The sequence below is a fragment of the Pelophylax lessonae genome (assembly GCF_965119305.1).
Source record: "Pelophylax lessonae genome assembly, chromosome: 5".
Taxonomy (NCBI): Eukaryota; Metazoa; Chordata; class Amphibia; order Anura; family Ranidae; genus Pelophylax; species Pelophylax lessonae.
Window position 1 is genome coordinate 192,672,378 of NC_138772.1, and position 25,799 is coordinate 192,698,176.

The following is a 25,799-nucleotide window of genomic DNA, read 5'->3' on the forward strand; positions in this document are numbered from 1 at the left end:
AATGTCAGCAGCTACAAAAACGAAATGTAAGACTGTAGGGTACCTTGGAAGAGAAATTTTCAAGGAAGCCTGACACCAGTCCAGGAGGTCAGTAAATCACAACAATCCTCAGAGAAACTGGAGAAAAAAAGGCAGATACAGGTGTACATTTATGAACCTGAGAGTTTTTCTCTGTTTACTTCTCGGCAGTTCTCAGAGGAAATTTATCTCCTCTGGCACCCTGTTTATGAAGCGGGGAACTCCAGTTCTCAGAGGGAGAATACAGGAGAAGTTTTTCCTCTGAAAATGGCCGAGATTCATGTAAAAGTGAATGGGCTGGCTGTAACCTTGTGAGACATAACAAGAATACAGTTACCAGAAAATCACTGAAACTCCGATGCCCGTTTATTAAGCTGCAGTAAATTACCACTGCTGAGTACACAGGCATTCTCAGAGGAGACCCCCCACCTAATGTTAATAAAATAATAATTCCCCCACACAAAATATATGCACACACACACACATTTTATATATATATATATATATATATATATATATATATATATATATATATATATATATATATATATACAGTATCTCGCAGAAGTGAGTACACCCCTCACATTTTTGTAAATATTTTATTATATATTTTCATGCGACAACACTGAAGAAATGACACTTTGCTACAATGTAAAGTAGTGAGTGTACAGCTTGTATAACAGTGTAAATTTGCTGTCCCCTCAAAATAACTCAACACACAGCCATTAATGTCTAAACCGCTGGCAACAATAGTGAGTACACCCCTAAAGGAAAATGTCCAAATTGGGCCCAATTAGCCATTTTTCCTCCCTGGTGTCATGTGATTCGTTATTGCTATTGTCTCAGGTGTGAATGGGGAGCAGGTATATGAAATTTGGTGTTATCGCTCTCACTCCCTCACACCCCAGAAACATAATTTCCTGCTTGTGTGATTGGCTCACCAATTTTCCTAGAAGTCAGATTTCAGGCATCCCCTGCAACAAAAATTTTATTTTTGGTGAGATACTCCCAATAGCAACACGTCCAAAGGAATACAGGCCCAGCAGCTTTCCTCATTAGTGCTCTGCAGCTGCATAGCTGATTGATAATTATGAAACCACTCCCATTAGACCCACTCTGCACAGAGGAACAAACAGGGATTTCTTCAGCATAACAAAAGGTAGGAATCTGCAACTAAGGTTGTTATAATCCTTTCAATGTACATATCACCCTGAGGGGAATAAGTGCTTCATTAATTCTGATTTACTTAAACCTGAATTTGTTTAAAAAACAAGGCAATTCATGGGTGGGTGGGCATTGGTATCTGCTACACAAGTATTAAAAAAAACTGGAAGCTGAACAACAACAACATCTGCTATTAGGACATGTAGCCTAAAGCATAGACCATCTATGTTTGGATATACTTCCTAAAGATATGTAGGTTGTACCTGTTAAAAAAGATACGTAGGTAAATGATAGCAGTAAAAAAGGCTATAGTTCATTTCTAGGGTATTTTGTTGGTAAAAAAAGCATTCCAGTTTTCAAAATCCAGTAAGCGAGATCTAAGGTATGCTGCATATATGTTGTTTTTAGATGACTAAAGGTGACTTTATTTAAATTATAATGCCCCTCATACAGAATCTTAACCAAACCTGCTAAACCAATTCATACCTACAGTATTGCATATTAATTGGTATGACAGTAATAGTAATATCAGGTGGTGAGTACAGTAAATGTAGTAATATACCAGAAGTGGCAGTAATTTAATGTTTTTTAATAATCCAATTAATTTTACAGAAAGACATTTAAAATACAATAGATCTCTGTGGTTTGACTTGCATATATTGCCTACATTGGGAATAAGGGTCTTGCATTGTAGGAAGAGGCCCCACAGCTGGGATATAATATTTGGTGGAACCATTACAGGTGTCTATTTTAGTTTTTTTAGTTCAGAAAACCATATTACATATTTTATTATATCACACAAAAATGTTTTGCCCTGTGTCAAAAGGGAAAATTTACCTTGCATTGTTCTCAGTTTTAGGCTACCATTATATATAATGGATGTCTTTGTTCGCTGTATTTGATTCTAAGTGTCACTTGAAAGTTCTTATCCTTTTTGAAGTTTTAGCATTACGAGCCATATTTCCACTTTCTCTTCTTTCACAAGTGACCCATCTAGCTTTTGAAGATGAACCACTGCCAGTAATCTGAAATACAATTCTCTGGGATTTGCTAATGCTTGAATAACAATAGAAAAAAGAACCTGAGTTAACCTATAACCTGTGGAATATGAACTGCTAACACCTACAGGGATAAGTGTATTGTCATCAAATCACCCGTTAAAAGCTTTTTGTGCAATTTCTTGGCAACAGATAAGGCTTTAGTTATTGTGATGTCAGTCGATCACTATTTTCTGATAAAATAACTATTGGTTTTTAGCCCTGACTGTGGATTAACTTTTGGTTTATTGTTTGTTGTTGGCATTGGTATTAAGGTGACAGTCCCAAATGCATTAAATGGCTTAGAAGAAAATCTGCCCAGCACTTTCCATTAAAATACAGATTACTAGGATATTATTCACAAAGAACAAGAAGCATCATTCTGATAAAAGTTTATTTTATTAATTTTAGTGGGCATATAATGTTTCAAACATATATTGAGATAGTCATACAGGAAATAATTTGAAATAACAAGTTAACTTAAAATGTTTTGTCCTAACTTCAGTATTGAAAGCCCTGGCAAAACATGGAAGCAAATGCGTTGCTTGATATGGAATGAATGGCGCATGTTGTTGTAAAAAATACCCGACCTTTGATACAGCATAAGGTAACCTGGTCAGGCAAACCAGTCTGTGTTTTCCCAACGTATTTGTGTCAGTAGTGTCTGCAGTCACCTTGAACAACTGTGGAAGTGTCCATGATAGAAGGAAGTGACAAGGCACATGTTGGATCTACTTCTGTTTCATATTGTAACCTGTTGGGTGGAATGGCAGGTCCACAGAAAGTCAACAGTTTTGGTGCAACCTCAGTGCTCTGAAAAAATTGTGAAACCTCTGGTATTGTGTGGTAAGACTTTTTTAAAGAAGAAGAGCACTTAGATTGTTGTGAAAGTTCTTGGAGAGACTGTCTTTAAAACTGTTTACCATAAAGTAAATGTGACCCCAGTAGAGGTGCCCACTATGTGTTAGGAGAAGTACTTCCCTCTGTTTGTTGCCCTTTGCAGTGGGGACATTTTATTAAAAAATATTAAAATGATTCAATGTTTGATGATGTAAAGGCCTCTGTGAGTAATCCAGAGTCTTGTCAATATATGAATGTGGTAGAGGTGACCACTAAAGCGTGTCCAGTTTCCCCAAGCAGCAGTGTCTGGCTAAACAGAGGTGAGCCTTGAAACATCTAAGGGGCCCAGAGTGCTGGCTAAGGGGCCCAGAGTTACAGGCACATGTGGTGTGGTGTGCTAGAGCGTTTTCTTCTTTTGTTGCCAGCGATTCCCTGTCATGTAAAAACAATCATAGTCGCTGTCCCTTCGGGCCTTGGCAGATGTAAACACTACCGTTTCTTCGGCTGGGAAGCCAAGATAATTTTTTTCATTCCAGGCTTTCCATCCTAGAGGCGAGATCTAGGAATTTATAGACCCACGATCTTGCTGTAAGGAGGACCTGTCATGCCCTAATACTATTACAAGGGGTGTTTACATTCCTTGTAATAGGACTAAAAGGGATAAAAAAAATAAAGGAAAAGTGTCAAAATAAAAGTAAAATAAACAATAAAAAAAGTAATAATTTAAAGCGGCCCGGTCCTCGCGTGCTCTCACACAGAAGCAAATACATACGTATGTCGTGCCCGCATATGTAAACAACGTTCAAACCACACATGTGAGGTATCGCCGCGAACGTTAGAGCAAGAGCAATAATTCTAGCTCAAGACCTTCACTGTAACTCTAAACAGGTAAACAAAGCGCCGCCTATGGAGATTTTTAAGTACCGAAGTTTGGTGCCATTCCACAAGTGTGCACAATTTTAAAGCGTGACATGTTAAGTATCTATTTACTAAGCGTAACATCATCTTTCACATTATAGAAAAAGAAAGTGAGTAACTTTTTAGTGTTTTTGTTTTTAATTTTTCATTAAACCGTTTTCCATAAAAAAATAAAAAAGGCGTTTGAAAAATTGCTGCTCGAATTCCATGTGACATAGAAAGTTGCAACATCTACCATTTTATTCCCTAGGGTCTCTGCTAAAAAAACATATATAATCTTTAGGGGGTTCTGAACAATTTTCTAGCAAAAAAATTATGATTTTTATATGTAGGAGAGGAGTGCCAGAATAGGCTTTGGCTGGAAGTGGTTAATCCGAGAATCAGTCAAGAGGCCCATGGTAACTCTGAAGAATCTAAGAATCTGTCCACAGGACAACTATTAGTCATGCACTCCACAAATCTGCCCTTTCTGGAAGAGTGGCAAGAAAAAAGCCATTGCTGAAAGAAAGCCATAAGAAGTCCTGTTTGCAGTTTGCGAGAAGCCATGTGGGGGACACATCAAACATGTGGAAGAAGGTCCTCTGGTCAGATGAGACCAAAATTAAACTTTTCGACCTAAAAAGCAAATGCTATGTTGAACTGAACACACTATCCCCACTGTGAAATATGGTGGTGGCAGCATCATGTTCTGGGAATGCTTTTCTTCAGCAGAGACAGGGAAGCAGGTTAAAGTTGATGGGAGGATGGATGGAACTAAATACAGGGCCATCTTAGAAGAAAACCTGTTAGTCTGCAAAAGACTTGGGACTGGGTCGGAGGTACAATGGAATGGTTTAGATCAGAGATCCTCAAACTTTGGCCCTCCAGCTGTTGCGAAACTACACATCCCATGAGGCATTGTAAAACTTTGCCATTCACAGACATGACTAGGCATGATGGGAATTACAGTTCTTGAACAACTGGAGGGCCATCGTTTGAAGACCCCTGCGATCAAAGCATATTCATGTGTTGGAACGGCACTGTTAAAGTCCGGACCTAATTCCATTGGAGAATTTGGGGCAAGACTTAAAAACTACTGTTCACAGATGCTCTACATCCAATCTGACAGAGCTTGAGCAATTTCGCACTTGCAGCTGTAATTGCAGCGAAAGGTGGTTCTACAAACTATTGACTCAGGGGTACTGAATACAAATGCACGACACCTTTTCAGATATTTTTTGTAAAGAATTTTGAAAACCATTTATCATTTTCCTTCCACTTCGCAATTATGTGCCACTTTGTGTTGGTCTATCATATAAAATTCCAATAAAATACATTTACATATCTGGTTGTACCATGACAAAATGTGGAACATTTCAAGGGGTATGAATACTTTTTCAAGGCACTGTAATGAAAGTTTTTTATTCGGTCAGTTAGCAATATGTGTTTGCTATGCATGCGTTGGGTTTAGGTCCGTAGTTTTCTACATTGAGCTAAACTATTTTAAGTTGAACCACTAAAGAGGATACCTGTGGGTCAGGATGTCTCTGCCGTTTTTCTACTGTAAAGGAGCACCCATCAGGGTTGCCCCCTTTTATAGCTGCTTTTTGCATATAGTATTCGGCATTCATGTCTGACTTGTGGCATCTAGAAGAGGCTTATGGATAACTATAGATAGTTTTTGTCTGATATTTATCTGGTTTGCAGGTGCACTTGGGAGAGTGAATCATTCTCCCTATAGGTCCCCCTAAATCATACTCCTTTATGTAGCATTCTAAACTGGCCACAGTTGAGAACTTTAAATACTTTTGTGTTCTTATCCATAATGAGCTCTACTTTTTTTTTTCCAATTTCATCTTATTGCAATAATCTCTCAAATTTAAGTTTAACTTAAAACCTGCTCTGCTTTTTCTCTTAATTTGATAGTTTATATCAACCCAATAAATATTTATCTTGCTAAAGTTCTAAAAATAATCCAGATTTCCCAGGTTTTATTCCAAATACATTGTTTCACGAACTTGATTCTTTCTTATTCTCATTTATTTGGAATATTGCTTCTGCATGGTTAAGCCAACATTACAGGCAGCACCTGCAGATGGGAGCCTTGCTCACGCTAACTTCTATAAATATCATTTGTCCTCACAATTGGCATTCATGCCAGAGTGGTTGACTAACTTCACTGAAAAATGCAGTTATTTCCATGGAAGCAGCTGTAGTAGGGTCCCTTGAACCACTATGGAACCTTATCCACAGGATATCTGTTACCCCGCTCCAGCCTATATCCCTTTCGACTACCTCTGTTCTGGCTTGGCACTGAGCTATCACACCGCTGGACTATAATAGGAGCTGCCCTCATCTCATGAGCCTCAGTGGTTTAACCCCAACCTTCTGGAGCTAAACGGGCACCCAGACTTTGTGTGGTGCACATCCAAAGATATCAAATAACTGTCTCATTTCTTTGTCAATGGCATTTTCTTCTTCAGTTTTTTATACATGTTAAAGGACCTTAACATGTATAGCTTGGAAGAAAGAAGAGACAGAGGGGATATGATAGAAACTTTTAAATACATAAAGGGAATCAACTCGGTAAAGGAGGAGAGCATATTTAAAAGAAGAAAAACTACCACAAGAGGACACCGTTTTAAACTAGAGGGGCAAAGGTTTAAAAGTAATATGAGGAAGTATTACTTTACTGAGAGAGTAGTGGATGCATGGAATAACCTTCCTGCAGAAGTGGTAGCTGCAAATACAGTGAAGGAGTTTAAGCATGCATGGGATAGGCATAAGGCTATCCTTCATATAAGATAGGGCCAGGGACTATTCATAGGATTCAGATATATTGGGCAGACTAGATGGGCCAAATGGTTCTTATCTGCCGACACATTCTATGTTTCTATAAGTTTTCAATATCTAAAAGACAACCATGAAATACCTAATATCCACCTCTTCTTGTAGCACACCTTGTAAATTGCGCTAACTCTGACAACTACTCTGCTTGAGAACCTCCTTTGACATCCTGTCCAAAAAAAAGGTAGTTACTAACCTATATTATCTGTAGCAGACAGAGAGTTCTTGTCTCTTTACTCCCTAACAGATGACCTATAAGATGAGCTGCAGCAAACCAGGTTTGTTGACATCACTACTATGGACAAATTTAGTTAGTTTGAACTGCTCCATGGGCTACATTACACACGACTTTCCAAGATTACACTATTCGATCACACTCTGTCCTAGATTACATTCAGCAGCAGCGGACGTCTACCACATGTTCTGAGGTGTTTCCGATTTATTGGAAAGCAATATACTTTTTCTTGGTGCAAACACTGGTCCTCATAGTACCCTTCTCTCCAAAAGTGCTACTCTGTATGTTTTTAATTGTATTCCAGGCTCCTACAACTGGAAACTCTTTTGCTTGATTTGTTTCTTTGTTCACAAGCCAATCTTACTGCGTTGGGTCGGAGGAATGCAAACCTCCAAAAAACATGCTGTTCTTCAAGCTGATTAATGATGCTTTGGAAATTTTTAAAGGGTAACTCCATTTTTGTGGGGGAAAAAAAAAATCTCAAATTAAATTTTTTTTTTATAGAACATATACAATTGCGACACAAGTCATATTTAAATTTCATGTTATTAACCACTTAAGCCCCAGAGGATTTGGCTGCTCAAAGACCAGGCCCTATTTTGCGATTCGGCACCGCGTGACTTTAACGGACAATTGCGCGGTCGTGCGATGCTGTACCCAAATTAAATTGACGACCTTTTTTTCCCCACAAGCAGAGCTTTCTTTTGGTGGTATTTGATCACCTTTGCGATTTCTACTATAAACAAAAAAAGAGCGACAATTTTGAAAAAATAACAATATTTTTCAAATTTTTTAATATGAAATTCCCCCCCCCCAAAAAAAAAGAAAATGTAAAAATCTAAAATTTTTAACATTTTAGGCCAATTTGTTTTCTGCTTCATATGTTTGGTAAAAAAAATTGCAATAAGCGTATTTTGATTGGTTTGCGCAAAAGTTATTGCGTTTACTAACTAAGGGAAAGATTTTTGTCATTTTTATTGTTTTTTTTAGCGAGTAATGGTGGCGATCTGCGATTTTTTTTTGCGGGACTGCGACATTGCGGCGGACAGATCAGACCCTTGACTGACATTTTTGACACTTTTGGGGGTACCAGTGACATTACTACAGTAATCAGTGCTATACCTATGCACTGTTACTGTAAAAATGACACTGGCAGGGAAGGGGTTAACTTTATTAGTGATCAAGGGGTTAAGTGTGTCCCTAGGGGCGTGCTTCTAACTGTAAATGGGCGTGGCTAGTGATGTAACCACAGAGACATACGATCCCACATAGCAGGATCGTATGATCTCTGCAGTTAGATCAGGGAGAATGATAGGCGGCTCTGTTTACATTAGCCTCCTGCCTTTCTCCCTCTGCACCGGGAGATTGCGGGTGACCGGCGGACATCGGGTCCGCCGGTCACTCGCGCGGACATGTCAGGGCGGGAGCGCGCCTCCGGGGGCGCGTGCTCGCCCCCTAGAGGCTCGTAGGCGAGCGACGTAGTACTACATCACTTTGCCTGTACGGGGCTGACTGCCGCAGTGAATAGTCGTGCGATGGTCGGCAAGTGGTTAAAAAGTATCTTTCCTTTTCAATCTGCAGTACTGTCATTTTCTGTAAAAGTCAATGCAACGTAGCAATCTGGAGGCGTTCTTACACAGTTGGTGTATGGAATTCCCCAAAGGGTTAATCACTTCTAAAGAGATGCAGACCCTGCTACTTTCCTCATTAGAGCACTGCATGTGCATTACCAGATAAATAATGAAAAAGCCACTCCCATTCAGAATTGATATCCAAAAGACATAGAAGAACAAAGCTTTTTCTTCAGAGCAGAAACAAATAGAAATCTGCAACAAAGTTTGTTAAAATCCTTGCAATATACATAGATCACCCAGGGGAATGTTTTTTTCTCAACAAAAAAGGAGTTCATCTTTAAATTGATCTATACAGCCAGGACATGTCTTGAGAAATTCAATAAAATCTTGGACTTAATGTTGTAGCTGATTGGTGGAAATGCTCAGAACTGACAATTTATAGCATTCCTGTTGAGCTGTCAAATTTATACAATTGTATTGCATTGCATTTCTTTTTGTACTACCCCTAACCACATGGAGGGAATGTTCACATAGTATAAGTGCAAGTAAATAGGGTCGTTTGTCTTTTCCTTGTGTTTTAGCTTTAACTCAGTTGGTTAGTGACTGGTGCTAATGTGCTAATGTGCCCGTAGTTCTTATTCCGAATTGTAATCTTCTAAAAATAAACAGAGTTGTGAGTAAGGCTATTGGTGAGTGTGCAGTGGTGTGAGTGAAGAGTTTGGGGTCTCAAAAGAGCATTTTTATGGTATAACAAATAAAGCCCCTGAAATGCAGGGAGAAACAGTAAGTGTAGACTGGCAAGTTGTGCCAGAAGGAATCTCTCTTGGTAAAGGTCTAGCTAGGGGCCCGGTTGCCTATAGTAAATGTCAGAGATAAGGAGATTTGCTTGCAGAGTATCCGATAAGAGGCGAGTCATTGTTATGCAAGGTTGCTAAGCTGTGTGTATTCCCTCTGCAGTGTTAGGAATATAAATGGTTGTCTCTAAGTTTGATGGTGAGAACAGAAGTATTTGCTGGACCCAAATAACCTAGTTATTGTGGGTGACAACCTTCTTGAATATCAGTCTGATTTTTAGAAGGGACTGACGGTTGCAATTACTCCTTAGCAAATTTCCGATCCAAGTGCCTGCTTTATCCTTTAGCCCTGAGAAAGGGGAGTGCTGAGCCCTCGAAACGCGTTGGATGTTCCAAAATAAAAGTCTTTTAAAAAGTCTGTTCAAGCTGGTGTGGCACCCCTGTCCTTTAACAAACTCATCTGGGGGTTCTGCAAGACCCCACAGTTGCTGATGTGCAGCCTCTAGGACCACAAACCACCCATTCCATTAAAAAGGCATCCGCATAAGGTTCAGCACTCCTACATCACACAGATTGTATATCCTCAGCAAAAGTGGACATGGAAACTATGGGTGGTACAGTACTGTATATAGTGGGGTAGGCCCTGCATTAGTACAGGATGTTAGTTTGGGGAAGGATATACCACAGTTTTGGAAACTTGCTTCAAAGCTTTGGAGTAAGCTTGAGCTTTATAGTTCAAATGTTGAAGAAGTTAGCTCTGTGAGGCAGAGCTAAAGGGGAGATCTGAGAGTAGTTAGTCTTTAAGAATATGCTTAATAAAATGTTTGAAAGTGCTAAGTTAGGTGTCTTCCCCTCTCAATAATGCTAGTGGCAATGGACAAAAAGGAATGTAATTCCCAATTAGGGCAACCCGTACCTGTTTGGGGTAAAGTGAATGAAAAATAACTCAAAGCTGAATGAAAGTATATATATTGGTGTAAAGAAAATGTCCCATTGGGAGCTTTGTAAGTATATTTACCCTAGACCAGTGATGGCGAACCTTGGCACCCCAGATGTTTTGGAACTACATTTCCCATGATGCTCAACTACACTGCTGAGTGCAGGAGCATCATGGGAAATGTAGTTTAAAAATATCTGGGGTGCCAAGGTTCACCATCACTGCCCTAGACGCTCAAATCTTGGTCAGCACATGCAGAGTAATGTGACTCCATTATAGCTGAAAAAGCTTACAGAGCAATGTCAATGCTTAGGAGTCCTGTTATTACTCACAAAGGTGCCATGCCTCAAAAATCCCCATATTATCATAATAAGGCAGTATGACCTTTTAATGTGCTGTTAGGAAGCTTTTAACATGTCCCTTCGGAAGATATGTCAGTGTGATGGCAGCAAAGCATACAATGTACCTCTGATTCATGTACTGAGGCGTTCCCCTTTACATACTGTTTGGGCAGCTGTACCAGCTGATGTATCTCCAGTCTGAAAAGGCATGGGATAAAGGGTTTAGGGGAGAAGTCATTCAGGTCCTGTAGAAGGCAGCCTTATGTTTGTCAGGATAGGTCTAAGAAAAGGCACATGGGTACCCATAATGAGGGTGGTAGATGGCATTCTGAGAAATGAAATGATAATGAATAATACTTCTACTCTACCACTATACAAAGGATAGCATAGTGTTAAAAGAATGCGCTTGATGTGTTTGTGTGTACTCAAAATATTAACAGATGTAGTTGCCGCATACACCCACTGTGTTCCCTCAAGTAATGATAATGTGTATATAGAATTTGGTGTTGTGCAAACTTTTTAGTTACTCAATAACATCATTAATACACTAAAAATAATCCGTAATACATATATATCAAATATTCAAAACAAACTCATAAAGTGCATAACATAGGTCCGTTCATGATAAAGTGCATATGTTCTGAAAGTGCATAAAAGTTTGTATCCAGAGGTGATTAACGTGCCCAATCGACTTCCTTCTGTGATAACAATTTCTGTGTTACAACGTGAAAAAACAAATGGTGTGCTTCCACCCCAAATGTGACACCTATGTGCTCCCAGTATTCACACCTTAGTGAGTAATCAGATGCACTTTTGATTACACTTAGGAAACGTCCTCCATCGATGTTAGCTTGGTCCTGATCCTGTTCAGTTAGCTTTGGTAACTGTGGAAGTGGTTCCTAAAAGGCTCCCTCATCCATGCTTGTCCATATGTTAGGGTAAAACAAAGTGACCTCCCATAGTGTAGTATTGTAATTAAAATCAAATTTTTATTAAAGAAATAACTTTTACATCAAAGTGTTAAAAACAACAATAATCAATTATCAATTATCAAATAATAGCATAGCGTGGTCTTCGACATCACTTCCAGTCCGTTTTGGCCGACTCATTACGTCACGTCAGGAGACTTTATCTGGGTTCTGAGAAATGGGTCAAGTGTTATTGTCCAAGTGTGTATACAGTAAATTTAGGAGAAGTTGATCATTGCTGTTGCGGTACGTGTGCTCTGACTCACAGGTTTAGAGAAGGAGGTTTGTATGAGAGACAGATGGTCTGTCCCTGTTTAAAGATGCGGCCATAATTTGTTTCAGTAGAGAAAGGGTCCTTGAACATGAACTGTTACGTTAATGTTTGGATGAATAAAAGTGGGTATTTAAAAAACCCTAAAATGCATTTTGCTGAGAGGAGTGAGTCCTTCAAACACTCTCTATTTGAAGTGAAATCTCACAATATACTCCAGATTATGTTAAAGCGGAGTTCCGGCCTCGAAAACAACTTTGCACCATCCGCTTTCTTTTTTTTTCCTGAAAAAGAATTGGATAGTTTACATTTTTTTTTAATTTCCTTACCTTGTTTTTAAAGAAAATATACTTACCTTCCTTCCTCTTCCTCCCTCTGCGGCCACGGCCCGCGCCGTCTCTTCCTGCTTGCATTGACTCCTGGGAGATGAGTGTCAGGAGAATGCGCCTGCTAAACAGCTTCTGGGCATGCCTAGAAGCTGTGCAGGGATGACGCGCCTGCCCCGGAAGTGACGAGCAGGGCCGGTGCAGGGCATTCTGGGACTCCAACGTCCCAGAAGAGGACACAACGAAGAGGACGCTCCGGCTTCAGCTGCCCACACCTGAGATGGCAGCGCTGGACAAGACATTTTCAAGGTAAGTATTTCTTCTAAAAGGTAAGTAAAACCAGGGACAGTTCAGAGGCTATCGTTGCTGAAATGCACCAGCCCTGACTGTCCCGGGGGTATTTTTAGCTAAAAAATGTTTTTAAGGGTGGGACTCCGCTTTAAATTAGCCTTCTGCTATAGGTTTTTTCATTTATTTTTTTTTTATTTATGTAGCACATCCTACAGTTGGTATCAACAAGCTATTATCTCTTTTCTGCTTTATCTGCTTTTCACTACTTTATGTACAAACACGAACAGGTCCTCTCCTGCAACGACTCCTCCAATTTTATCCAGAGCCACGCTTGCACATTTTACATGCATTTCCACCTAAAGATAAAATCTGGTATTGTGTTTCTTCCTTTCAGACACAGTGGCTTGACTTCGTAAATCAGTATAAACAGCAGAGAGACAGGGGTTCTCATGTTCCTTACAATTAAATTGTGCTATTCAGAAGTAGCTGGGAATTGTGCTTCAACTTTAGAACCCCCCTATGTCATGAGAAATGCAGAATTCATAAGTACTGATTATGGTCTTTTGAAAAATACTGCAGATTTGTTACCTGAAGTGGCTTATAAAAATATGGCACTTTGGGATGGTGGCGCTTTAGGCAGCGGAATTATTCCTTGTAAAACTCTTGTGGAAAGGTGATTGAAATTGCAGGTGTCATTTCTTTAGTGCCAGATATGGTAATACATTTTGCAGAAACTCGGTAGTAAGTTTTGGGCACACTGTAAATTAAGCTGTATAAGATAAGATTAGAGATTTAGAAAAACTATTTTCCACAGTTTGCAGAATGGAAATGTATTTTTAGTAAATTAAATTTAATATTTAATGACAGTAATATGGTGCTCATTAGACTTGGTACGCTGTGTTTCCTTTCATGAAATAGAGCAAGGATGCTTTGTACTTTGTAGCAGAAATAGAATTACACCGACAAAATTATTCTCTTTCAAGTCATCCAATACACAAGACTTTTTTTTCATTAATAGTTCCGTGGGATCGAGGGGTATTGAAACAAGCTTTTCTACTAAGAAAGCTGTTTATTACTCTATTTTCTAAGACGATTTAGAAAGAAATTTAGCTATTTTTTTGTGGATTGATACTGTCATACAAAGACTGTATACTGATTTTATTGACTAAACAGTGTGGAAGAAATGTAGATGGGGTTTTATTAAACCGCATAAGAAACATGCATGCCCTTGGTGTGTTTCATCCAGAATGAATGACGCTGAATTGATCTGTCTTGTGTTTTATTTCCCCTCGGCATTGGTTAATACAAGCCCTGACATCGTTGCATATGCAAACAGCATAGAGTGCACCACTTTTAAAGGAACACTTCCATGAAAGATTAATGGAATTGCTAAGCTTTCTTTTAAAATTTTAGTTCCTGGCTGTCATTCTGATGTTTTGACTTCATTGCATCATTGCTCACGATACTGAATAGGAAGTATAAAGATAAGCAGTTCTGACACTTATCCGACACTCATTTAAAGTATGCTTGTTCCTGGTTTGTGACTAACATACTGAAATAAGACACAGCCAGGCATCTAGCATTTTTAGAAGGAGGTCTGCAATGGCAGTCCATACTTCTCTTATGACAGAGTCACTTTGCACAGTAATGCAATTTGTTGTTTTTTTTTTTTTTGCATCCTTCACAATTCCTTGAAATGGACATCACTATAGAAAAGAAAACAACATTAACAGTGAAATATTTACAGGTGATGTTTATTGAACCGGATGTGAGAAAAATTAATTTTCCTGGTAAAGTAAAATTTTTTAAAAGATCTTGCTGATAATCAAACCATTTCCTCTCTACTTCTGTCTGTAGTTGGGATGGAGGGTGCCATTACCAGTGAGCAACTTTTTACAAGGAACCATATCAGTTTTAGTTGAAAATGGGGACCTCTTCACCCTTAATTTCCAAAGGGGAATCAAAATCTTGTTTTTTCTTTTGTGCTCTCTATAAATATTTTGCTGATTTATGGCTTTTTCATAATGATATTTCTAGAATATGAATTTATTTGCACGTTTTAGTATATTATTATTTTTTTTTTTTTTTACAGGGACATGAAAGGGATATTAGTGACACTGAGTGACAGTGGTCAGTTACAGTGCTCCTACTTGGGTACTGACCCTTCGCTCTTCCAGGCTCCTAAGGTGGAATCTCGTGACATTAACTATGAAGAGCTGGATGTGGAAATGAAAGAACTCCAGAAAATAATTAAGGAAGCTTCAAAAACACAAGGTAAAATTTTGCAAGAATGCACCATAATAATTATAGCGGTTGTTATTTACAATTGTAGCACTACTCCCTTGGGAGCTGCTGGTGACAGGATCCCCTGGGTTACCCATAGCAACAACACAATAGTTTAGCGACTTTGAAGTGCTTGGCTCAGTCAAGAAACAGTCTAGGTGTTTTGGTTTTTTGTAGTTTTATTTGAGAACTTGGATAGGAGAAGGAATGAGTGGGATACTCCAACTTGAATAAACTATGCACAATTTGCTGGGACGTTTAGATATAACTGAGTGCGGCAAGGCCACTGCTTCACCTTGTCACTAGCAGTGAAGAAGAATTTTACTGGACTTGTCTCACTCTGTGAATCACTCTTCAGGGCCCAACTAGGCTCCCCCTTTATCCCTATTCTTCAGGGTTCTACACGGCACCCCTTTTACTATAATACTCTCTGTGTGAGCTAGCTCCCTGATCCCCTGACTTCCCTGGAGTGGTCCCCTTCCTGGGCCGACCTTTTGGCAAGTCCCTGAGTACTCACGGACACTGTTTTTCCTGAGAAACTCTGCCAGCAACTCCACTGTCAGCTACACTGGATCCGCTGCAGCTCAGCTCCACACCTGGTTCACTAGGCCGACTGTCCTAAGATCACCTTTCTCATACACAGCAGGAGGAGAGACCAGACGTCTGCCTCCTCCTGGGACTCTGCTTCTCGCCATAGACGCCCTGTCACATATCCCCTCCGCTTTTATGAGCAATCCCAGGATGCATTGCAAGAATGCCTTCCCACTGGGACTCCCATAAAAGCTAATGTGTCACTGGCTGGGTTTCCTCCACTGTCCAACAAGCTCCCTCATTGGATACAGTGGGGACACTCCCTCAGACCCAGTGAATCACACCTGGAGACATGCAACAGGCAACCTAACAGATCAGGCTCCCCTGATAAGCAGAAGGAGCAATAGATGCGTTTTCCTAGCACCTACGTAGGAGGGTGCTACACAATTATTGCCCTTTTCATTTACAACCCTTGTTTGTTGTTATTATGGTGCAAGTAATTTTGGAACTTGTAAGTGTCGATCCACACTAGCGCGACTTGTCAGGCGACTTGTCAGCCTGACAAGTCGCGCTCCCTCGTGGTCCATTGACCGCTACTGGACCCGTTCTAATAGGAGCGACACAAGTAGCTCCGACTTAGAAAAAGAGTCCTGTACTACTTCGGGGCGACCTCGGAGCAACTTGCATAGACTTCCATTATGTGAAGTCCATGCAAGTCGCTCTGAAGTCGTGGTGCATGGCAATGCACAAGTCGCCCCCGAAGTAGTACAGAGTCGTGTCGCCTTAGTGTGAACCAACTCTAAGAAGTGTGGTGTAACGTTGTGACATTTGGTAAATTAATGTATTCAAAATGTTGTCAGATTTACTAATACTTATGTTACACATTACATCATGTAACATATTATAGTACTCTCTACACATAATAACTTGGTTCACCAAAAGAAAGCCCAGTAAGATTATTTGAACATTAGCATGATTTGACTATAAGTATTAAAACTTAACTTACAGTAAGTAGTTATTTATGCTACTCTAAATATTTCTTGGCATTCTAACACAGTATATGCTGCTATATATTTGATTTCATTTCATGAAACTACTTTTTCAATCAATAAAAGATGTAACATAATGTAGATATAGCTATTTTTTGAATTGTCAATCTGGTAGATCTAAATATTATTTTATTCTATTCCTATTATTTAGGAATATACTGTAATCTTTATATCAACAGAGAAGGGTTTGGAGATTTCCATTCATGAAGTGTGGTGTAGAATTATCTGATTCAGTAGGACAGTTGGTGAAAATATTTTTCTACTTTTTACTCTTTATAGGTTTGCAATAAAAATGGGAATCATGAAATAGTTTCAATTGCATCTGCTTTCTTCTGTCTCTTTCTACCAATTTATAGTGAGCATAAGTTACCAGCTTGAAAACAAAATTCAGCCTACTGGCACAGATAAAGAGTTTGAAGTCAGAACAAAGCCGGTCTTCGATCCCAGTTACTCATGGCATTGGCTAGTCTCCTATTAACGCACTGGCACTCTATATGTAGGAAAGTGTAGCCCCTGTGTGACTTTCTGCAGAAAATGTTAAAAATATTAGTATAGCTTAGTGTGTCATCTGCTTCAGGAAATGGGAGTGATGAATAGTAGCTGGATTTCAGCCACTCCAATTTCCCTTTTTTTTAAAAAGAGATAGCAATCTCACCCTGACTTACATCAGACTTAAAGCACCAATGTTGTCTTAAAACCACTTGCCGACCACCCCATAGCAGATTTACTGCTACAGGGCGGCCTCACTGCGCAGAATCACATATATATATATATATATATATATATATATATATATATATATATATATATATATATATATACACTTCCACTGTACTATACTATACACGTCCGGGTTTTGGGCATGAGTGTGTGGGGCACCCGCTGATCATTCGGTACACTGACAGTCTGCCTATGTAAACAAGGCAGATTGTCATTCTGTCAGTACAGAAGACATGGATTCTGTTTTTCTGTAAAGCAGAAACACCGATCCATGTCTTCCACTAGTAAAAGCATGTCCTCCACTACACATGATCTAGGCACACAGTTAATCCTTTGATTTCCCCTGATGTTAACCCCTTCCCTGCCAGTGTCATTAGTACAGTGACAGTGCATATTTTTAGCACTAATCACTGTAATATTGTCACTGGTCCCCAAAAAAGTCAGGTGTCCGATTTGTCTGCTGCAATATCTCAGTCCCTTTATAAATTGCGGATCACCACCATTACTAGTAAAAATAAAATTATCCCATAGTTTGTAGATGCTATAACTTTTGCGCAAACCAATCAATAAACGCTTATTGCGTTTTTTTTTTTTTTTTTTACCAAAAATATATAGCAGAATACATATTGGCCTAAATTTATATAGATATTCGATCTTTTACATTTTTTATTGGATGTGTTGTCCAATTGTCGGACGTTCTTTGGTTTTAGCGCAAAAAATAAGAACCGCAGAGGTTATCAAATACCACCAAAAGAAAGCTCTATTTGTGGGAAAAAAGCACATAAATGTAATTAAGGTACATTTTTGCATGACCGTGGAAATGTCAGTTAAAGTTACGCAGTGCTATATCGCAAAAATGGCCTGATCAGAAAGGGGAGTAAACCTTCTGGACGTGAAGTGGTTAAAAGGTTCTCCAGTTAGACAGTAAACATGATTAAAGTAGACACCAGAGTTAACACTTTAGCCTCAACAACATAACACACTGGGAAGCAAGATGTTTTTTGAAAATGGTCTTGGGTAAAAAAAAAATGTAAAATACAAAGTAAAAATAAATAAGTAAAACTTAAAAGTAATTTAAAGTAAAAGTAATGTTAAAAAAAGTAAAAATTTTAAGGTTTACATAAGAAAAGGTTATCCTATCTTATGTCAATAATTGCGTCAGTGCATGTAATTAATGCATTACCAGTGTAGCTAAAAGTGAGATTTTAGAGCACTTTTGTCCTTTCAAATTGATTTTGTAATGCCAGCATGTACCCTTTTGGTTTATGTGAAGTGTGATTTTTATTGATAGGTATACTCTAATCCCTTAATACCCTTTATGACAAGTGTACACATATTGTCAGGGAAATTGTATGCACAGTCATGCACAAAGACGTGCACTTGCTAATAAAAATGATCTAGTGATAACTAGAAGTTCCCTATGTCACGCGCATGCGCAAAGGAATTCTCGAGTGACAACTAGACGTGCCTTAGCTCGCTAATTTATCTGCGCACTGGCGCATTAGCATGAGCGTGCGTGAATACTTTCTTGGCCCCCTCTTGCCTATTTAAACTGGCTGCATAGACCAGAAGATTGCAGAGTGGTCTTTAGCTTCTACGGTCTGTGACCTGATTCTGTGCTTGTTTCGGCCTGTTTGACTTTGTTCGTTCCTAATACCCTACTGCTGACCTGGCTTGTGCCCTTTGCTTGCTCTTCTGTTGCCTTCTCTGTTTGTTTGATACTGACCCTGGCTTAGCTCTGACTCTTTGGATCTGATTCTGTACCTCTGCTGCTTGGACTTTATCGACTTCTGCCTGCCTGACAACCTGAGACCCTGCATCCGCCTTTTCACAAGCTTGGTTACTGCCTGTTGTCCTGCACCTGTTTCTGTGTACCTGCACCTGCCAGTCCACCAGTCTACCTGCTGTTCTGCACCTATTGGCGTGTATTCGCATCTGCCAGTCCGTGAGCCTGCCCGCTGCTTGGCACCTGCTGCAAGTACCTTCCGTCCAGGATCTCTAACCAGGCACCCGTGCCCCTCCGTGCCCTGTTATATCCTGTCACCACCTTAATGATATACAGGACAGGAGGTGTAATGGAAAGCCCTCCTGTCAACTCAGCCTCAGCCAGGTACGTGACACATATATGTGACCTCACTGAGGTGGCTCTTACTTCATAGGGTTACATATATCCATACCTGTGTTTGTGTTTGTGAGATTGAGCTGTCACCGACAACTCTGGGTTCTTGATCAGTAGCCTATAAGTGGCTAACACAGTGATCAGTATCTGATATATTGAAAGGAATTTGTTGAAATTGAAGCAAACCGAATCTGAAACAGTTATGTATGGCAACCAATCAACTTCAGCTTGTTCATTTAAGCTTGAAATTGAAAGATAGAAGCTGATTGTTTTCCATTCAAAACTGCTCTAGATTCTGGCTGCTCCAGTTTTGATAAATCCCTCTCATTGCATATTTTTTACTTGCTAGAGGAGAAGTATGTCAATTGAAAAAAAAAAAAAGTTGTGTAAAAAATAATTAAATATAATAAAGATAAATTAGCTAGATCAGAGTTAGGGACAAGATTAGGGTCAAATATCAGGGTTGGTGTGTTTTAGATAGGGAGAGAAAACATTCTTTTACTTATTGTAAGTTAGTGTCAGTGTGTAGATTAAAAAGGATAAAGCATACTATTGTTTCTGAGTCTTACTATAGGTATAACCACTTGACCTCCGGAAGGTTTTACCCCTTTTCTGACGAGGCCATTTTTTACGATACGGCACTGAGTTACTTTAACTGACAATTGCGCAGTTATGCGAGACTGTATTCAAATAAAATCTTTGTCCTTTTGTTCCCACAAAAGAGCTTTCTTTTGGTGGTATTTGATTACCTCGACAGTTTATATTTTTGCGCTATAAATAAAAAAGAAAATTTTGAAAAAAAAAATATATATATTTTTACTTTCTGCTATAACACATACTCCATAAGTTTATATTGATTGGTTTGCGCAAAAGTTATAGCATCTACAACCTATGGGATATAGCGGGACTGCCATATTGCGGCGGCCATATGGACACCTGACACTTTTGACACTTTTTGGGGACCAGTGACACTAATACAGTGATCAGTGCTAAAAATATGCAAGGACACTGTACTAATGATAAAAAATAAAATAAAAGAGAAAAGCCGCGCTAATACAACTTGATTAATATACCAATCAGATAAAGATAATGAATCCTTATAAAAATACCCTTATGGAAAAATTTCACTAATGGCAGCAGATGTCAGATAGGCACCAAAAATGAATGGTATACACAAAAATCTACTGAATCTTTGAGCATTGCAAAATACACTTATACATAAAAAATATTGGTGAGCAATATTTAATCAGAGACACAACCATATGAGTTCATGACAGTTCATATAAGTAATCCCAGAGTCCCAGAAATTGTGTTTCAAGATCAGTAGAGTGAAGAGAAGATCCAATCAAGCTAGTCACCACGGTGCTGCACACAGATGACATGCATATCTCCTTACCAGATAGCTATGCAAATCAAGCATACAGTGATGTTTCCTCGCAGAGCCACTCAAAGGGATCACGACAACAAGCCTCCAAGATACAGCCAGTAGGTGGTGATATCAGGACCGGTCACAGGATGTAACTCAGTAGGTCATACAAAAGAGAGGACTGAATAGTGAAATACCGTCAAACTTTATTGGTAGAGTATTAAAAACACACTTACAGTATCCAAGACAGAAATTCGCATATAGACAAGCCGGTGTAATGTTCTGGTACCTTTGGGTACCCTAATTACTCTTTCATAAGTGTATGCGCCCCACCATTCTCTTTTGGTAAGGTGCGCATACACCTTTAAGACTGATGCTGTCATCACTGAGCGCCGGACTGGATGGCTATTTAGATCGCCGGCTCCCACTCACATGTGTTCGTTCAAACTGCTTTGTGCCTTGATGCTAACCTGTCTTGAAGCTCTCATGCTTGCAAGCATACCTCGCTGTCGGAACCACGCTGCGCTGATCCCTGTATCCTGCTACCGGATCATCCGCTCTTGCCGAACCTCTCCTCTGCTACATTGCTATTAGTGATAAGTACCCCACAGGGGAAACCTCTATAACCTTCATACTAAAGCTTACACTATCTAGCTCTGCATACTAAGGACTATTACTACATCTGCATTATCTAAGATTGCTAGCTCTTGAGCCTACTACCACCTGTTCTTGCACTGGGTTGATCTCTCTTGTATGTCCACCTGCTACTCTGTCATCTGCTACCATACATGATTGCTAAACCTATCTGCATCCCATCTGCTACTATCTTACTTTCAAGAACATTTCCTTTCAAGTGTCTGTCATCTACCATCTCTACCCAACCTGTCTCTTCAGCCTATCATCACTGTGTTACTATATACATAAGTCACTCTAGGAAACATCTTATTGAGTGTGTGTATTTACTTGCTGAATTGAGATCATCCACACATGATGAGTCATTGGGAGTTGGGATTGGTGTCTCAGCGTTTCTCTACATGACTACTGAAGTGGAATATTTCTGCAGCTGAAAATCCACATCATACATAAAACGCAGGAGCGTTACAGCCGGCCGGCTCTCGTGTAGCCCGTTCCTCACTACGCTGCCCCTGTATGAAAAATTGAAAATTTTAGGCTGATAATATTGTAAATGGTTATGCAACTTTTGTTTGAGTTAAGTATTCACTGATTTTTCCTTTTTTTTTTTTTTTTTTTTTAAGCACAACCTTTTTTTTAGTAAAGATTTGACATGGTTAAACTGCTATGGTCTTTAAAACAGCTTAGCTGTTGTTGTTCAGTAACTGTTTTCTATGCCGTGTGAATGTAATTAACACTGGTCTTCCCATGAGGTCCAAATTTTTCGGACAGTAACATTTTGCTAAGATGTCTTGCTGGGATTATAGTTAATTCCTTTTAAAACACTTTTGAAATTAATGTAAATTGCGATAGCTTGTGATTTTTTTATTTTTTTAAAAACTGACAAGTTTATTGATTTTCAAAAGTAAGAACAAAGGAAAATAAGAGGAAGAGCAAAGAAAAAAAAATATTAAAATTAAAAAAATAGATTGACAATAGTAATAAATGGTGTCAACTTGCACGACATACAACAATGAAGCTCAGTTAAGGAGAATAAAACCTGAGAAAAAAACATACATCATTCATCAACATCAAGCTTAATGATTATTGCTCAAGACTGTTGTATGTCAACCAGGTTCCGGCTATGCTGCCATGCATAACCCATCAGAAATGAGCTCCAGATGTGGTACAAAAATAAAAAAATAATAAAGATAATAGGAGAAAAAAAGAGGGGAAAGATAAACTAAGAGGCGAGAGAAAGGAAGATATAGATGGAGGGGAGAGGGCAGTAGAGAACATCCATCTGTGTCAAAATCCCACCAAAGTCCACAGCAACCACCTAGTCATATCGCCATTAAGTCGGGGGAACAGAGGTTAGGGGCGTTTCCAGTATATCCCATAATTCCCATACTCAGTTATGAGCTTCAAGAGAGTCAACAGTCTGGTACTCCATCCTCTTCACATCTCGGATCCTGGAGTGTAGTTCAAACAGTGAGGGAGGTTCCCACTTTTTCCATTTAAGAGCAACTAAGCATCGTGCGGCAGTTAGCATGTGTGCGAGTAGTTTTTTAGACAATTTGGAAAAGGAGGCGGATGGGAGACCTAGAAGGAAGGTTTTGGGATGAAAAGGCACCCAGGACCCGAAGATGGAGTGGAGGAGGGAGTGGACCATTCGCCAGTAAGGGATGATCATTGGGCAGGACCAATAGATGTGATACAATGTACCTATATCTTTACTACAGCGCCAGCAGCGGTGATTGGCAGAGGGATATATGGAATGGAGCACATCTGGAATTTGATACCAGTGAAAGAGGATCTTATATTGATTCTCCTTATACAAGGTGCAGATCAAGCTTTTTGATGCTTGCGACCAGATAAGTTGCCATGTTTTCAAAGGAAGCTCCTCACCCAAGACATGCTCCCATTTTCGCATTTAGGCGTGCTGAGCCCCAGTCGATGACCTATCTGTATGTAAGAGCTGGTAAATGCGAGAGATACGCTTGGAGGCCAGACCTTCAAGGCAAATTTTTTTTTAAACACAGTTAAAGGGGAAAATTGGAGGTTAGTCGGAATGGATTGTGCGAAATTACGTATTTGTAGGTAGCTAAAAAAAAGGCCTGTTTTGGCGCACCATTTTTTTGTAGGGCTTCTGGGCAAGGCCTCTAAGGGCATGAGGTCACTTCCTCTCTTTCCTTCCATTTTACCTCAGAGCAGTCTGTGACAGTTTATGAAACTGTGGGGGGATTTTTACTAATGCCAAAGGCATTTTTCTGGCAAAACTGTTATTTTTTGTGGATTTTGCATTTTCTGAAGGAGCTCTTTCAAACAATGCAAGCTGCGGTGGGGTTCCGCAGGAACCACCAATTTAAAGGGCCAGCGTCCCATTTATTTTATCTTGGCTTTCTGGACTCCCAGACCAAAAATTTCCCCGCAGGCTTGGTGGGGGCTTCGGGTATTCCTGAAGCCTCTTCCCTGGTCCCTGTTTTCTGCTGCTCTTTTTTTGCATCCATGGTGGATCTGCAGAGTGCTCTTTAAAAAAAAAAAAAAAATTTAAACGGCCTGTGCCCTCCCAGTCCTCGGACTCCGAGCCTGAATGGTTGCCACGGACAATGTTCCTCCTGTGGGGTCCATGTCCTACACTTATGAGGAGGAGGGGGGAAGAATCTTCCTCCTCAGTAGCGTGGGGACGCGCTGCCATAAGCAATCCTCATTAGCGCCATTACGGAAACTCTCCATCTTGACGATGAGTCCTGTCAGTCAAGTACAAGGGCTGCTTTCGGGTTCCAAAGTGCCCAGATGTGGGGTCAGGTTTCCCTGCCCTGTGAATTTTCGCAAACTTGTGCATGACTGGTGACATCGCATTACACATATGCTGGTGGTGCCTGAGCATCTTTTCCCACCGCTATCCCTTTTTAGGCGCGTTGAGGCGCTTTCCTGTTTGCACCTGTGTTTGCCGCGGTGCTAGCATCTCAGGCTCTCGCGGCATGGGCCAAAGTGCTTCAGTGCACCCTGTGACGGAGTCGACCTATCCGACTGCCCTTGACTTGGTGGTTTGGGTTACCCAAACGGGGATGTACCTGTGTGACATGGCCTTGGACGAGGCTCCGTTGGTCGCTCGGTTGTCTGTGGTCGGGGTCGCAATTCGCTGCCTTTTTTGGCACAAAAGCTGGTCGTCTGACCACGCTTCCAGACAGACAGTGTCTGATGTTCCTTGTTGGTGAGTCGTCCTTTTGGGAACACTCAGGAGTTGTTTAAGGGACTTACGGGGGTCAGAGTACTTGGTTGCCCCTGGTCGCTAGGGGTAGGTCCTCCCGCGCTGGGGGGGGCTTCCTTGATAGCTCAGTGTGGGTCCTTTCGTGCCTTAGGGGCGCAGGACAAGGGCTTCAAGCCCTCCGGTGGTCACAAGAAGCCATGGTCGGGTGAGACAAAGGCCGGTTAATCTGACTCGGTGGCCCAGTTCACCTCTTCCTGCAGGGACCTGCGGTGGGGGCCTCTTTGCTGTTACATGTCTTGGAGCTCTGCGCGATCAGGCTTTGTCTGTTTCCATTGGTTATCTCAACTTCAGGGGTGTCCGGTTCCAGTACGGACAGACGACGCCACAGCTGTGGCTTATATCAATGACCAAGGGGGCACCAAGAGTGCCCGGGCGGCTGAGGAAGTGGCCGTGCTCCTGTCTTGGGCCAAATTGCACATTCCTGCGCTTTCGGCTGTTCCCATTCCGGGTGTGGAAAATTGTCAGACGGACTGTCTGAGTCGCCTATCCTTGGACCAGGGAGTCTGGTCCCTGCATACGGAGGTGTTTCGCCTCCTGTGTGTCCGGTGGGGGACTCCGGACGTGGATCTGTCTCGACAATGGGGTTGGGAAGTTCGTAGCCGGACCTCGCAATCCTCTTACAGACGTCACGGATGCGTTAGGGGTGCTTTTGGCACCGGTATCGGCTATTGTATGCCTTCCCTCTGGTTCGACTGTTGTCCAGGTTGCTCCGCAGGTTGGCATTTAAACGGATGATGGTCTTACTGGTGGCCCCAGACAGGCCACGTTGGTCCTGGTACGCGGCCATCGTTCATATGGTCATCGGGCCTCCCGGGCGGCTTCCGCTGCAGGACGATTTTCTGTCTCAAGGGCCGATCTTCCTTCCTGCTTTGCAGTCTCTGGCTTTCATGGCGTGGCTGTTGGAAACCAGGTCTTGAGGGGTAGGGGTCTTCCACAGGCGGTCATCCCTACATTATTGAAGGCTCGTAAAGCTACCTCGAGGAAGATTTCTCATCGCACCTGGAAAGTGTATATGCCTGGTGCGGATCGCATGCGTTCCATCCTCGCTCCTTCTTGGTGTCAAAAGTTTTTGGCCTTCCTGCAGAAAGGCGTGGATCAGTGTTTGGCGCTAAACGCGATCAAAGGGTCAGTTGTCGGCTTTGGCCATCTTTTTCCACGTCCCTTGGCATCATAATCTTTGCTTCACACCTTCCTCATAAGGGTGCGGTGTCTGGCTCCTCCGAGGAAGGCTTTCTTGCCTCCCCGGGGCCTAAATTTGGTGTTGTCTGTGTTACAACTACCTCCCTTTGAGAACATCAGAGTTTT

The 25,799-nt window shown here is 40.7% G+C and overlaps 1 protein-coding gene across 4 annotated transcripts in view; it reads left to right on the top strand.

Annotated features, from left to right (window-relative positions):
• The window catches only part of BBS9 (Bardet-Biedl syndrome 9), a 629,867-nt gene that overhangs the window by 247,522 nt on the left and 356,546 nt on the right, over nt 1–25,799 (top strand). For all 4 annotated transcript variants that reach the window (XM_082258749.1, XM_082258751.1, XM_082258748.1 and 1 more), the window contains exon 11: nt 14,633–14,814. In XM_082258749.1, coding sequence (XP_082114875.1) covers nt 14,633–14,814 — 182 coding nt within the window. The remainder of the gene's footprint in view (nt 1–14,632; nt 14,815–25,799) is intronic.